Source organism: Choloepus didactylus, chromosome 5 (assembly GCF_015220235.1).
Source record: "Choloepus didactylus isolate mChoDid1 chromosome 5, mChoDid1.pri, whole genome shotgun sequence".
Classification (NCBI taxonomy): Eukaryota; Metazoa; Chordata; class Mammalia; order Pilosa; family Megalonychidae; genus Choloepus; species Choloepus didactylus.
In genome coordinates this window covers 165539714-165553737 of record NC_051311.1, presented here as the reverse complement: position 1 = coordinate 165553737, position 14024 = coordinate 165539714, and the positions used below count along the sequence as shown (strand labels likewise).

Below are 14024 nucleotides of genomic sequence, written 5' to 3'. Positions count from 1 at the left end.
CAAGCCCGCCAGGCAGCACCCCCACCAAGCGGAGCCCCCACCACTGGGCAGAGCCCCCCCATCAGGCGGGGTCCCCCACCAGGTAGAATCCTCCTCCAGGCAGAGCCCCTACCAAGTGGAGCTCCCCACTAAACGGTGCCCCACCGGTCAGAGCAGCATTCCTGGAGGTCAGGGGTGACCAGGCACCCCCAGGGCAGGGCTGGCCAACAGTCAGCACCAGGCTGTTTGTGGGGGACGCAGTGACGCTCCCGTGGCAGCCCTGGCCCCGCAGCCCTGCCCAGCCCTCATCCCTGTCCAGTTACAGCACCAGGTGGGGGGATCACCAGATGGAGGCCAGGTGCCTCAGTTTCCCCAGCTGCCCCAATAAGGCGAGCAGCTCCAGGCTCCTCTGCTGAACTCCTGGGTGTGTGGGATTTCCCCACCCTGACAGGAAGCTCGCCCTCCTGATCCGACAGCACCCGTGGCCCTGCAGGAGAGAGGAGAGCCCTTGGCTCTGCCTTACGGGTCAGCCATGGCATCCAGAAAATGGTGAGCAAAGTCAGCTAAAGGAAGGAGCCAGCGGTCTTGACAGGGGGCAGAGATGCTTCTTCCCCCACCACTGAGCTGACCACCTACTAGCCGGGTGGTCTCAGAGCCCAGAGCCAACACCTGCATCCTCTGGGGCTACAAACCCATTCGATCAGAAGACTGAGGTTTGAAAGGGAAAAGTGCAAAGTCTGGTGAAAGGGGAAGCAGGCAGTGTGCTGGAGGTCACGGCCCGCCCAGGTCCCTTCTCCCCCGTCTACGTGGCCCCAACCCCACCCTGTCCTTTCCCAATGCATGTGCCCCCCAAAGGAGACTGACTGTGCCGGCAGCAAGAGGGCGAGGCTGGCCGAAGTGACCGAGGTGGAAATGGCCCCTCCTCCCACCCTCACCCCCTCCAGAGCTTTCCCCTCACGTGGCTCCCTCCGTCCCCCGCCCTGGCCCGACTGCCCATCCCAATGGAGGCAGCGGGTCAGACGTGCTCAGCGTCACTCTGGGCGACTTCCACTGGGCAGGCTCTTCCCGCCTGTGGCTTTAGCCGACGAGGCCCGGCCCGGCCAGGCTGCCCCGTGTCCTCCGAGGGCCTCCGCGGGGCTGCTGTGGGGCCGCCTACCGTCAGCATGTAGTCCTGCAGCAGCTCCGTGGCAGAGGCGCTGAGCTCGCCCTCGCTGGCCGTCTTGGTGGTGGGCGACGGCTGCATGCAGAAGGACAGGGGCGAGATGGCCCCCGTGCCCGAGGAGTCGGGGAAGGAACTGCAGAGGGCAGGAGGGGTGGGGAGGGCTCTCTGAGGGCCAGCCGGGAGCAGGCCCTGCCCTTGGGCAGAGCAGACCGGTGTGAGCCGAAAGCCACACCCCAAAGGGAGTCGGGGAGGCCTCAGAATGGAGGGCGATGCCCAGTGGCAAGACGGGGGGGATCAGCCCCTGGACGGGGCCCCAGGAGAATTCTAGGAGGAGGGTGTGTGCTGGGCACAGGGGGGAAGCACACGAGAAGCAGTGGCTTGGCTGTGAGCTGCCAGGGAAGGGGAGGCACAGAGGCTGGCCCTGAAGCCACGATAATGGTGAGGGACGTGCAGCCAGAGTGACAACCCAGGGGCTCTGCACGCCACGAAGAGGACTTTAACTGGACCGTGAGAGCAGGGTGTCAAGCAGGGGAAGGGTGGGATCCCATCTGCCTGTTGCAGGGGCACTCGCTGGGGGCATGGGCAGGAGAGGCCAGCAGGGGCCACAGTCCTGGAGGCTGAGAATGAGGGGCTATGTGCGTAGGATGGGGTGGGGGCGAGGCCAAGGCCACGGTGCGGATGGGGGACCCCTGATGGAGTGGGGGATGGTGGTGGGGGGTGCCGGGCACTACAGAGGCTGGGGAGGGCTGGGGGCAGACCCAGAGTGGGCCTGGGTGCTGCTACTCACAAAGTGCTGGCTTCAGCCTCGTAGGGCTCCTTGATGTCCACTTTGGTGGAAGAGTCGTCTGTGAGGAAGACGGGGAAACGGAAGGGGCCTGTGGTCACCCACGAGGGCATCTCCAGTGCAGTCACATGTGCTCCTGAGCGCTGGGTGTGGGGTCTGCTGCCAGGAGTGCCCAGGCCTGGAGGGCCTCAGGGAACTCCCCCCAGAGCCGGCTGGGCAGGAGCATGTGCCGGTGTCTCAGGGTGCGCCTCTCCCATACCACCTGGCACCTGCCTCCCCAGGGGCCTCAGGAAGCGCACACTGGGCTTGGTGCCTGGGGCAGTGAGGCCAACACTGCTGGCGCTTGGACCCCAGTGGGAGAGGGCTCCCAGATGGGCACTTGTGTTGCCAGGCAGGGCCTCAGGGGCTTCACGGCAGTGTCCCCTTTCCCCGGGGTGGGTGGGGGGCATTGCCACTGCTCCCAGTCCCGGATGGGGAACTGAGTCTGGGAGGTTGGTAACTGCCCCAGGCTACTCAGCTGGGGCATGCAGGAAGCAATCAGGGCAGGCCCTGTGACATCCCAGACTGGACGTAGCTGTGCCACGCATGGGTGGACAGCTGTCCCTGGCCAGGACGAACCTCAGGCTTTCAGAGAGTCTTGGCCCCAGCAAAGGGTCTGGCATGGGGAGTTCCTCCGGAACTGCTTGGGAAATGCCAAGTCATCTGTATGACAGATAAAGTGCCCTTGGACCTTGAGGAAGGGGACGCTGGGGCACAGCTATGTGCAGAGAGAGGAGTTCTAGGACAGGGGCAGGGAGTGCTGGGTGAAGTGTAGGACTTTCAGTAAGAGCAGAAGGGAGACGATGGGGAGAATAAAGGGACATTTGGCACACGGGGACAAAGTAAGGGGTGGTTGGTCCCCAAAAATGTCCATGACCCAATCCCCGGAACATGTGACATAAACGCAAGGGTCCTTAAAAGGGAAGAGGGAGCCCCAGAGTCAGAGAGAGATGGAACTATGGTGGCTTTGGAGATGGAAGATGGGGCTAGGAGCCAAGGAATGCAGGCAGCCTCAAGAAGCTGGAGAGGGCAAGGAAGTGGATCCTCCAGAAGGAAACAGCCTTGCTGACTTCTCAGTTTCATCCCAGTGAGACCTGCATTGGACTCTAACCTACAGAATTGTAAGGGAGTAAACTGGTGCTGTTTAAGCCACTGGCGTTTTGGTGACTTACTACAGCAGCAGTAGTCCCGAACAGAAATAAGCCAATTTGCTGTGTGTGTGTTGGGGACAAGTTGAGGGGGATCCCAATGGGGCGCTCCTAGTGGAAGGCTCATGATTAATCAACCACATGGAGAAGCTGCTACTGGGGCGGGTGCCCACTTAGGAGGGCCCACTTCTGAAAACTCATGTACTGTACACTGGTAATGTGTGTACTTGTTAGTAAACCTGGGAATTTAAATGCCCAATGGCCCCAGAGAAATCATGTTGAAACTGAATGTTGAAATAAGGCTCAGGAAAAACTACCTGCTACTTACTGGGTGACTGTGGACAAGTCACTGATCTTCGCGCCTGTTTCCCCATCTTTAAAACGAGGATAAAACTGTCCCCACCTCACTGGGTCGCTGAGGGCTGCTGAGAGTGGGAAAACGGGGCAGCTGTGCGGCTGTGCGCGGGGCCATGAGGGCAGGCAGACCACGGGCGGAGCTGTGGGCGTGTGTGGGCGGGGCCGCGGGGCATGGGCGGGGCCGTGAGGGCAGGCAGGCCACGGGCGGAGCTGTGGGCGTGGGTGGGCGGGGCCGCGGGGCATGGGCGGGGCCGTGAGGGCAGGCAGACCACGGGCGGAGCTGTGGGCGTGGGTGGGCGGGGCCGCAGGACATGGGCGGGGCCGTGAGGGCAGGCAGACCACGGGCGGAGCTGTGGGCGTGGGTGGGCGGAGCTGTGGGCGTGGGTGGGCGGGGGCCGCGGGACATGGGCGGGGCCGTGAGGGCAGGCAGACCACGGGCGGAGCTGTGGGCGTGGGTGGGCGGGGCCGCGGGACATGGGCGGGGCCGTGAGGGCAGGCAGACCACGGGCGGAGCTGTGGGCGTGGGTGGGCGGAGCTGTGGGCGTGGGTGGGCGGGGCCGCGGGACATGGGCGGGGCCGCGAGGGCAGGCAGGCCATGGGTGGAGCTGTGGGAGTGTGTGGGCGGGGCCGCGAACGCAGGCGGGCCATGGGCCAAGCTGCAGACGTGCCTGGGCGGCTTGTAGGCCGGGTGCGGCTGTGGGGGCGGGGCCTCGGGATATGGGCGGGGCCGCAGGCGGGGCACCAGGCTGTGCCCAGCAAAGTGCTTTCTTTAGCCCCAGGAGCAATACAGGCAGGAGGTTCCCTGAGTGGGCCATGGAGGCCGGGTCCGTGGCAGACACTTCCTCCTCCTGGCTTAGGGCTCTACTACTGGCTGAGATCCGAGAGTTATTGGGAAGGGGAAAGGGGCTGAGAAGGAAGAAATCGGAGGCAGCAACTGGCATTGTCTCCGATAGCTTTCTTTTTACACATCCGCTTTAAGTAAGTCATGAACCCTCAACAAACCATGTATTTGAGGAACAGACACTCTCGGTGTTTAGAAGCACAGCTACGGGAAGCTTGTGCATAGAGGAGGCATTTTGTAGGGTGGCCAGGTCCCTGCAGCCTCTGTGAGGGCAGGAGGTTCCTGCGTGCTGGTCCTCGGTGGGGGCCTTCCCGCCCCATCACCCCACGCCTCCTAGGGCAGCCTGAGCAGTGCCAAGTGGTCTGAAGACTGTGCTGGAACATGCCCGTGAGATCTGGGTGGACTGAGGGGAGAGTCCCCAGACCCCTTCTATAAACCTGCTCGACCCTGCCACACGCCCATCTGCAGGCGCTGCCTTCTCACCCTGCCTGTTCTGAGTTGGGGAAGTGACTTTAGTCCCGTGGGGTTCCAGAAAAAGGGTCCAAGGACCCCCCAGGTTTTGCCCAGAAGCCCACATGTTGTCCAGACTTTCTGCTCAAAAGAACTCCCTGAAGGAGAGGGGATGTTTCTGCCTTAAGCAAACTCTACAGATGAAGATGAATAAGGAGGTCTAGAAACAAAGGGCCACTTAGCTTGAGCCCAAGGCCAGGCAGATGCCTCCAGTCCCGCCTGCCCCCAGAAGGGCGCCCTGCACCGTCTGCCTCTCCCTTCACCTACCGCTGTGCAGGGACAGGTGATGGGTGGGGGTCGAGGCCCCATCAAAGATGGCTCGGTCCAGGAAGTCAATGGTGGACTCGGTGTAGACAGTCTGGAAGACCTGGCTGAGCAGAGAGCACAGTTCCTCTGCAGCTCCCTGGGAAGGGGGGACAACAGTGACTGCGGTCAGCAGCCTGATCCCCAGTGAGAAGGGAGGAGACCGTGTCTTCGGGTGCCTTGAATATCTCAGCTGCTAAGTAAGCATTGCTTAATGAACTGATGGGTGGATGAATGAATGAATGAATGAATGAACAAATGCCAGCGCTAAGTGCTCCCCTGCCTTTTATTGCCAAGAGGGGGGTGACCCAAAGGACATGCAGCCGACTGCCCCAGCCGACTCTGCCTGGGACGAAAGCCGGCCCAGCCTAAGCCTCCCACAGGCTGCAAGGACTGGGTGGGGGTGTGGGAGCTGCCGGCCCCTGCCCACTTGTCGCTTTGACCACTCAGCCTCCCATCAACCTGAACCTCAGCTCCGTCTCCTCCCAACACCCATCCCTGCCTCGTGGAGAGAGGGCAAGGACAGATGACAACAGAATTGCCATCTGTGGGGACAACACTTTAACACATATGAAATGCATTTAGAACAGGGTGCTGCTTATTTTTTGTACTCCAAAGCAGAAGTTCTCAACCAGAGCAATCTGGCCCAGTCCCCAGGGGAGACATTTGGCACCATCTGGAGACTCTCTGGATTTTCACAACTAGGGGCTCCCAGCATCTCGTGGGCAAGAGGCCAGGGATGCCACCAAACCCCCTGCAATGCCCAGGACAGCCCCTGGCACAGATAATGACCCGGCTGGAGATGTCCACCCTGCCAAGCTCAAGAAACCTGCCTTGGGAGCTGCTGAAGGCAGGGCTGTTGCTGTAATTTATTTTCCAGATGTAGAAATTAAACAAGAAGGCATTGAGTGATTTGCCCAAAGTTAGTCCCTGTCAGGTGGCTGAATGGGGCCCAAACCACAGCCCATGGGGCTGCAAGGGATCCGTGGACCCCTGCTCTTACCCAGGGTGCAGCACAGGGAGTGGGAGCTTAGCCCAGCCCAACCATGGAGGGCAGAAGGAGAAAAACAAGAAGCCAGCCCCCTCCCTCCCCCCACCACGGGACCAGGCGCCTCTGTCACAGTGAACAGGTTAGAGAAGGAAGAGATGGGGCGGGGGCAGCTCCTACCTTGTTTTCCGTAGCCAGGATCACCAAGCAGCAAGCCTCAACGGGCACCACTCCGCTCTCTGACAGGGAGCCCGAGGTGAGGCCTTTGGAGCTTTCTGCGCACAGACTCTGGCTTGGGGAGATCCCGGGGTCCTGGGCTGAGACACACACGTCACTATGGGTTAATGTAGCCGTAGGAGGGCAGGTGAGGGGAGGCACAAATGCTCGCCGGGGCAGTCTGGGAAGGTGCAGGCTGACCCCCCGGGACCACGCAGGGCAGCCCCAGCCCCTGGACTGGGGAGCTGCTTTTAGAACTTTGCCTGGGGGGAAGAGCTTAACAGAGTGCTCTGTGCTCCCCCTGCCTGCTCAGATGCTCGCACAGACACCCTGGAAGTCTGTGACAATCTGTGACAACGGGGTGGGCACTGATGGAGGTGCATCCCTCTCCTCTAAGCCTTCCTAACTGTGGGACAGCAGCGGCTGACCCCAAGCTGCAATGGGCCAGCAGGACATTTCCACACCCCTCTGACCACCATCCCGTGTGCCCACTTTGGAGGGGTCAGCCCATGATATCTGTGTATCCTTGCTAGGGCCAGTGTTAATATTTCTGCTTGAAATGTACAGGAGTGCTGATAGCCAACTGCTTCTGTCCACCAAAACCCAGGTGATCTCATTCAGTTCGAGTGAATGTACGAAGGACCCACCCAGGGCCCCGGGGACCCCCCTCCCCTGAGCACCTGCCCAGTGCTGGGTGCTGCTCCGGGAGGCTCCATGTGTTACAGCCCCAAGGCCCACAGACTCCACTCCCAGGGCAGAGGGAGAAACTGAGGCCACGGGGCAGAGGGAACAGACACCAACCCTCCCAATGCTATCCCAAATGCTCCCATTCCCCATTAATTCCCACGAGGCACTAAATGGGACAGGAAAGACTCAGCGTCTTTACTCCAAAGCAGGAATGGCCCTCGAATAGCCTCTCCTGCCTGTGGGCTTGTCTGGGCACGTCAAGCAGCAGCCCCCTCCTCCCAGCACCGTGGACCCCAGATACTGCCATAAACCTGTTTGCACAGCGGCATTAAATGGCTGGGTCCACTCCCAGGGACCAGGGCACGGCTGCTTCTGCCCGAGGCCCCTCCTGGCGCTGAACCCCCCCCCAGGTACGTACCTGTCTTCAGGACCACCAGGTGCGAAGCATCGTCGCGGACGTAGGAGACGGCTGCGATGTCATGGACGGGGACCCTGAGGATGATGTCCTCCCCGTCTCGCCAAGCCAGCTTGACGTTGTAGGCAGAGAGGCTGATCACAGCGTCGTGTTCTTGGGTCAGCTGTCCAGGGAGCTGGTGAGCTCTCTGGAAACAAACCACAGGCTATCAGGAGGGTGGGACCTCGGCGGCGGCTGTGGCCAGGGCTGCCCTCCCAGGGACACTCTCCTTGGGCGCCTCTGAATCTAATTCACACGGCCAGTGCTTCGTAACAGGGAGCCGTCCTCTCAACACAGACACACAGACTCCGGGGAGGCTGCCAGGGCTGGAACTGTTTGGGGGATGCTTCTGCAACAGACCTGGGGCCTTCTGTTCACAGTATCTTGAAGATTTACATTTTGGAAGCAGCCCCCAAATCACATGGAGCAAGTCTGGTGAATAATTTTCAGACTAAGGGACACTTCTTATAGCCAAAAGGAAAGCACATCTATAATGCAGTGAAACTGGACCGCCCATCACAAAGGTGAAGGCCAAGGGGAAAAGGACAAAGCACGGGGTAGGCCTGGGATTCCAGGAGAGGCTGAAGCGGGGTGTGATTACCTTTGCGTTGTCTATGAAGTGCAGAATTTCAGTCCTACTGGAGGGATTCAGGTATCCTGGTATAGATGTTAACTGCCCTAAGTACTGAAAGAAATCGAAGGGAAAAAGTGCCATGAGAAATGGAAGGTTAACCTGATGCTGTGATTGACATTGGAGACGGCACAGGTTGGGAGCTCGTGTTCATGGGCTCAGCTCTGCCGGTCTTGATTCTGGGTGCAAAGCAGGTTCCCCTATGCTAGAAATGTGTCCTGTGTTCTTTCAGAAATCTCTGCTGGGTAAGGACCAGCCTCGCCATTGCCTGCTGTTATATGTCATCGAAAGTGCAGCAAATTACACCCCTTTTCAACATGAACAGGTTAGGGTGGTCACTGCCTAGACATCCCTGAAGACTGGGAAAGTGATTAAACAAGAGGAAGGGGTAGCAACAGACAAGATGGAATTTAACAAATGATTATGAATACTGAATCTCTATTTAATTTTCTTTTTCTCAGTTGCTAGAATCTTAGACTAGCTAGAAGGAAAGAACTGAGAAATGGTCGGACTATAACCCATAGCAGCCTTTGAAATTTGCTCTATAGCTACTTGTTAAATTGTAATTTGAAAGTTACTGTACGTTTTTGTAAGACTGATGGCCAGAAGTGTTAAAGTGTGAGCAGTACCTCAGTGACAGGGTAACCAGTGAGCTTAATCACATGATTTAGTTAACAAGTTCAGAAACTTCATCAATCTCAAAGTTTGGAAAAAAGTCAGAAGTGGACGTGAAGGTTGCATCCTGACACTTACGTGATCTAACATCAGAACTAACTTCCAGAACTGTTAGCAGTGACTGTTTAAGATCTGATCCTGGCATTCTCAGACATGACTGGAGGAAGGGGACATGTCCATATTTCTATTCATTGCAGAACCACTCCCCAACCACATTCCTGATTTGTGATCATTAATTCTTTGTCTAAATATTTCCAAGATGGGCAACACAACACTTTCTAAGGCACTCCATTCTAATATAGAAGAACTGTTACTACGAGAAAAGTTCTGCTTTCTGTAACTCTTATAAGTCTTTCAGGATTGGTCCTCTAACTTTCTCATTTTCCCAACTCTTTATCTTTTGGTTCTCTTTTCTGAGAAACATACTTGACTTTGTCCCTCAATATTCTGCTGAATTTTTCATTTTTATTATCATAGTTTTAATTTCCATGAGCTGTTTTTTTCCAACTGTCCCTACTTCTTTCGAAGCATCCAGTTCTTGTTTCATGGTGCACTATCTTATCTTTCAAGGATTTTTGAAAAGTTATTTTTGAGGTATAATTTATATATAGTGAAATGTGCATTATCCTAAACATACCTTTCAGTTTTAACAAATACATATACCCAAGCAACCCATACCCCTATTAATACACAGAGATTTCTATCATCCCATAAAGTCTTCTCATGCCCTTTTTTCAGTCAGTCCCCACAGCCCACACCCAGTACCACAACTCTGTAAGTTCACATCCCTCCACAAGTTCAAGGTGATCCAGCCACGGTTCATGTTATTTTATTTGGATGCTGTGTCTATTGATTCTCCTTTAATACATCCATCTTGCTCTTTAGTTCAAGACAGACTTGCCTGAATTATTACAGGGATGCGGCAGAACAATGACTTTCTGACTCTACCATTTCTTCTACATTTAAAAAAGAGCTTTTTTTCCTCCCTCCACTTCTCTAAAATATTACTTTGGAGTCATGAATTTTAACTTATTCCATTTGAAGTGATGCTAGATTTGATCACTTTGTGTGATGGTTGGGTTCATGTGTCAACTTGGCCAGGTGATGGTGTCCAGGTGTCTGGTCAAGCAAGCACTGGCCTATCCGATACTGCAAGGACATTTGTGGATGGGTAATAAACCAGAAGGCTGATTTATTAAATCATCAGTCAATTGGCTGCTGCTGTGACTGATTATATCAGCAAAGGGCATGTCTTCTGCAGTAAGAGAATTCAATCAGCTGGATTTAATCCAATTTAGTTGAAGACTTTTAAGCGAGAAAGATAGTGGACCTTCACTTCTTCGGCTAGCCAGTGAGCGTTTCCTGAGGAGTTCTTTGAATACCTTCACTGGGAGTTGCCAGTTCGCTGCCTGAGGAGTTCATCTTGAGTCTACAGCTATTCAGTGTTAAATTATAAGCTTATTATGGGTGTCAGTTTGCAAGTGCCCTGCCAGTCTGTTTCACTTGGACAAACCCAAACTGAATCATGCAGTCACTCAACTTGGCAGTTAGGACCTTTCGAACCCAGGAATCGACATCAACAGCAGGGCTGGGAAGGCTAAAGCTATACATTCAGAATAATATTTTTGCTGTGACTTCGACATGTCAGAGAGAGCGAAGGGAGGAGACGAGAAAGGGGGAAGAGGAGAAGCCCCCTGCTGTTCTTGCTTTTTATCTATTTCAAGGGTAAAGAACATTCTTCCTCACCCAGTTGTGTGAAACAAACTCTCAGGAACATTGAGGTGAAGGCTTGACAATCACCTTTCAGAACTGACCGTTTCCCCCCTTCCGGCTAAAGGAAAGAGAAAGGGAAGGAATGGAAAGCCCTGATGTCCGCACTCCCACCATGTGCCCAATGGTACACCAGGAGCACCCCATACAGGTCGCACCCCACAATTCTCACGGCATCCGTGGGGGTACCAGCCGCATTGCACAGACAACAATCCTGGGGCTCAGAAAGCCTTGCACGAGAGAAATGGGAAAATTAACTGCTATCCTGAATTATCTCACACCATGAGAGGGTCCACTAAATGACAGCCCAAGGTTTCTGCAGGGCAAGAGCAGGGCTGGAATTCAGTACCCGGGGCTGGTGGCTGTCAGGGTGTGCTGAGCAGCTCCAGAGGGAAGTTTTAAGATTAACATGGGGGCAGCAGGAATAAAACAAAATTGTGTAATCGTTTTCCAATCTCTAGAGGGCTGGGAACCCCCTCTGACAATTAGAGCAGTCTAATAATAAATAAGCGGCATGTCAAATTGCCTGCTCACATTTAACTTATCATCAATTAGCATCCTGAATGTTTCTAAAGATCTGCTGTTAGCCAAATGCAGGCACTTGCTCAGTATTAAATTTCACTGTATTACCTCTACCTTGTTTCATTTGCTAAAAACTGTTTGAATTACAATCAATGATATACTCTATATTAGCGATTCCTTCTAATTTTGTATCCACAGATCCATTTTCAATTTTGTGATATCATTCATGTGGGCACTAAAGCTTATCGACTAAGGTGGGTTCCTGAAATAAAAGCCCATTCTATTTCCAGATTGTTCCGGAATCACTCCTGGCCTTTGCGGGGCCTGGCATGACACCACGTCACTACCACTATCTTGCCTCTTTTTTAAATGACATCCAAAATCTGGCCATGATGCTTCAAACTCAGGTTCACAGTTCTCCAAAGAGGATTCTACTTTCTTCATTACGGGGCATGCCATCACTCCTTTGGGACTTCTGGCTGTAAAATACTTCTATTTCTTAGTAAAGCAATTTTGTATCAATAAAGAAAAATTACAGCTATCATCCTGCCAGATGGGCTAGAGAGTGCCTCCTGGACTGTTCTTACAACAGCCCTTCTGTGTCCGCCTTGCGTGAATCTGCTCTGTCCCGGTAAGTTCCACAGCAACATCAGTGACCAGCCCACAGCCCGTGGGAGTTGAAATGTCATGGGATGCTACATCGATTAACGAATCCTACCAACTCGAGCGCACGCCACAGGAGGATAAATATGATGAAACAGTGGGAAAGGAAGGGCACATCTGACAAGCCCGTTGCATCAGCTGCATCACCCTGGCTCCTCAACTAGATGAAAGACAAGAGCCAGACTGTCCTCACATGCACTGGCTATTTCGCCTGTGGTGTTCCCGTCCGTCTTCACGGAGAACAGCTGTTTAAGACAACCCAGTGTTGCTGTGCTCAGTACTTCATTAGGGGAGGCTCTAACCAATGGGAAGTTCTTCCAAAAATAATTTTTGATACGATTTGATAGAAGTCCGTTTTTTTTTTTTTTTTTATTTATCTCGAATCAGCTTCCCGATACCTCTGCTTCTTGGCTTTGACGGGCAGGTTTCCCACAGCCGAGTGTAAGCCCCAGGGGGAAGGAGACTTGGGAGAGGGACAGCTGGGCAGGTGCACCCAAGAATCTCGAATCCTTGGATACTTCTGAACCCTCAGCTTACAGAACTGGTCCACCCCCCTGCTTGAAGACAGACGCCTCCCATGAGATAGGAGCCTTACAAGACAATGCTTGCTCTCCTCAGGCTCTGCCCTCCTACCCTCCAGGCTGTAAGACCCCAACTGGGATCAAATCTCAGCTTACCCTGACTGGGAGCAGCTGGACCTGCCCAAACAGCTCTGGGCCCTCCTAACATGCCCTGCAGGAGCTGGAAGGGTGCACGAGGGAGTGGGTCCCCAGGGGCTGGATCAAGGTGAGGAAATAAAAGTCAGGACAAAAGAGAGTCTCCCCTGTCCTGTTTCTGGAGGCAGTAAGTAACCCTCATGCACATACTGGAGGAATGCACACCTGGCCCAGTCTGCTGGTTGGTGACCTGAGGGATTCACCATTCTTGGACTTTCCTTGCATAAAGAGGGCATCTCACAGAGCTCCCCTATAGAACACTGTGGGGGAGCAGTCCAGTTGTCCTGTCTGGGGCAGATGATTGATGGCTGTGGGTCATACAGAACAGTGCCAAGGGCTGTAAGGAAACCTTCCTAGGGAAGAGGGGACATTTGTATCTGCATGAACAGGGGAATTCCTAGGGCTAAACACACATGCCCAAGAAAAGAATGCACAGAAAGTACCAGGGAGGTCCCTACGCTTTGTTTGCCCTGGAGCTGTTCTCTAAACTCATTGTTTGGATAAGCCGTGAAGGAGAGCACTTACACAGGTTAACCTGCAAAGCCTGAGAAAGGTGTTTTCTTATTTTCCTTCTTTTTAAATTTTTTTTTTTTTTTTAATTTTTGTTAGCTCCTGGCTAAGGAAGAGTTTTCAGGGAAAATGCTGCCATAAAAGGAACTGGATACAAGCCTTAAGGAACAGAAGCCTCAGAGTCTAAATTCCAGCAATAACACATTAAAACATCAAACACCCAGGTGTCCAGAAAAGATTACAAAACATACAAAGAAACAGGAAGCGATGGCCCAGGCAAAGGAGAAGATTAAAACAGTAGAAGCCATCAATGAGGAGTATCAAATCTGGGACATTTCAGACAGAGACTTTTAAAAAATAGTTCAAATATGGTCAAAGAGCTCAAGGTAAACATGGATAAGAAAGGAAATCAGGAAAACAATAGATGAACACAAAGAGAATATCAATAGAGAGATTGAAATTATGAAATGGAACCAAACACAGCTGAAGACCAAAGTAACAGAAATTAAAAATTCCCTAGAGGGGTTCCATAGCAGATTGGAACTGGCAGAAGAAAAGATCAGAGAACTTGAAGATGAGACAACTGAAATTATCCAGTCTGAGGAGCAGAAGGAAGAAAGAATGAAGAAAAGTGAACAGAACATGAGAAACCTGTGGGACACCATCAAATGTACGAATACAGGCACTGTGGGATCCCAGAAGAAGAAAGAAGGGGGCTGAGAGAATATTCAAATAAATAATGGCTGAAGATTTCCCAAATTTAACAGAAGAATGATATACACATCCAATATGCTCAATGAATTCCAAACAGGATAAACCCAAATAGACACATACAATGCCATGCTATAATCAAACTTTTGAATGCCAGTGAATTCTGAGAGAGAGAATCATTCTGAAAGCCCCAAGAGGGAAGCAACATGTAACATACAAGGGAGCCTCAATAAGATTAAGTGCCAATTTCTCACGGGACACAGTGTAGCAACAAGGCAGTGGGAAGACGTATTTAAAGGACTGAAAGCAAAAAATTGCCAACCAAGAATTCTGTGTCCAGCAAAACTCTCTCAAAAGT

At 53.4% G+C, this 14024-nt stretch overlaps 1 protein-coding gene across 2 annotated transcripts in view; it reads right to left on the bottom strand.

Annotated features, from left to right (window-relative positions):
• Positions 1-14024, bottom strand: part of CCM2 (CCM2 scaffold protein) — a 104117-nt gene that overhangs the window by 2035 nt on the left and 88058 nt on the right. For both annotated transcript variants that reach the window (XM_037837266.1, XM_037837265.1), the window contains exons 3-8: positions 8070-8153; positions 7433-7616; positions 6292-6428; positions 5088-5223; positions 1929-1986; positions 1136-1274 (exon numbers count right to left, since the gene is read on the bottom strand). In XM_037837266.1, the coding sequence (XP_037693194.1) occupies positions 1136-1274; positions 1929-1986; positions 5088-5223; positions 6292-6428; positions 7433-7616; positions 8070-8153 (738 nt within the window). The remainder of the gene's footprint in view (positions 1-1135; positions 1275-1928; positions 1987-5087; positions 5224-6291; positions 6429-7432; positions 7617-8069; positions 8154-14024) is intronic.